The 545-nt window shown below is 50.3% G+C and overlaps 1 protein-coding gene across 1 annotated transcript in view; it reads right to left on the bottom strand.

The window, feature by feature from the left end:
• Window positions 1-545, bottom strand: part of PRSS53 (protease, serine 53) — a 21,811-nt gene that overhangs the window by 19,736 nt on the left and 1,530 nt on the right. Inside the window, exon 2 of the mRNA XM_018572964.1 lies at window positions 440-475. Coding sequence (XP_018428466.1) covers window positions 440-475 — 36 coding nt within the window. The remainder of the gene's footprint in view (window positions 1-439; window positions 476-545) is intronic.

Raw genomic sequence — 545 nt, 5'->3', positions numbered from 1 at the left:
CCCATCCATCCATCCACCCATCCATCCATCCACCCATCCATCCACCCACCCATCCATCCACCCATCTATCCATCCATCCATCCATCCATACACCCATCTATCCATCCATCCATCCATCCATCCATCCATCCACCCATCCACCCATCCACCCATCCATCCACCCATCCACCCAGCCATCCACCCATCCATCCATCCATCCATCCACCCATCTATCCATCTATCTATCTATCCCTCCATCCCTCCACCTATCCATCCATCCATCCACCCATCCATCCATCCATCCATCCATCCACCCATCCATCCATCCATCCATCCATCTATCTGTCCATATAACTGATGCTCGGTACAATGATATATTACATGCGTGTTGTATGTATTGACCCTCATGTATGTAATCTCTCATATGCCTCCATTATGTATGGTGACTCAGATCACTTACCCCGCGAGGTCGCCGCTGTCACCGCCTGGAGGAGCGCTGCGGAGAGATGACATAAGTGGGTTAGTTATGTCTACATTCACGCTTCACATCATTTCTATACATCCCC

The sequence above is a fragment of the Nanorana parkeri genome, unplaced genomic scaffold (genome assembly GCF_000935625.1).
Source record: "Nanorana parkeri isolate BGI_ZX_2015 unplaced genomic scaffold, ASM93562v1 scaffold2188, whole genome shotgun sequence".
Classification (NCBI taxonomy): Eukaryota; Metazoa; Chordata; class Amphibia; order Anura; family Dicroglossidae; genus Nanorana; species Nanorana parkeri.
The sequence above is the reverse complement of the archived record's forward strand: the minus strand, read 5'-3'. Positions and strand labels throughout refer to the sequence as shown.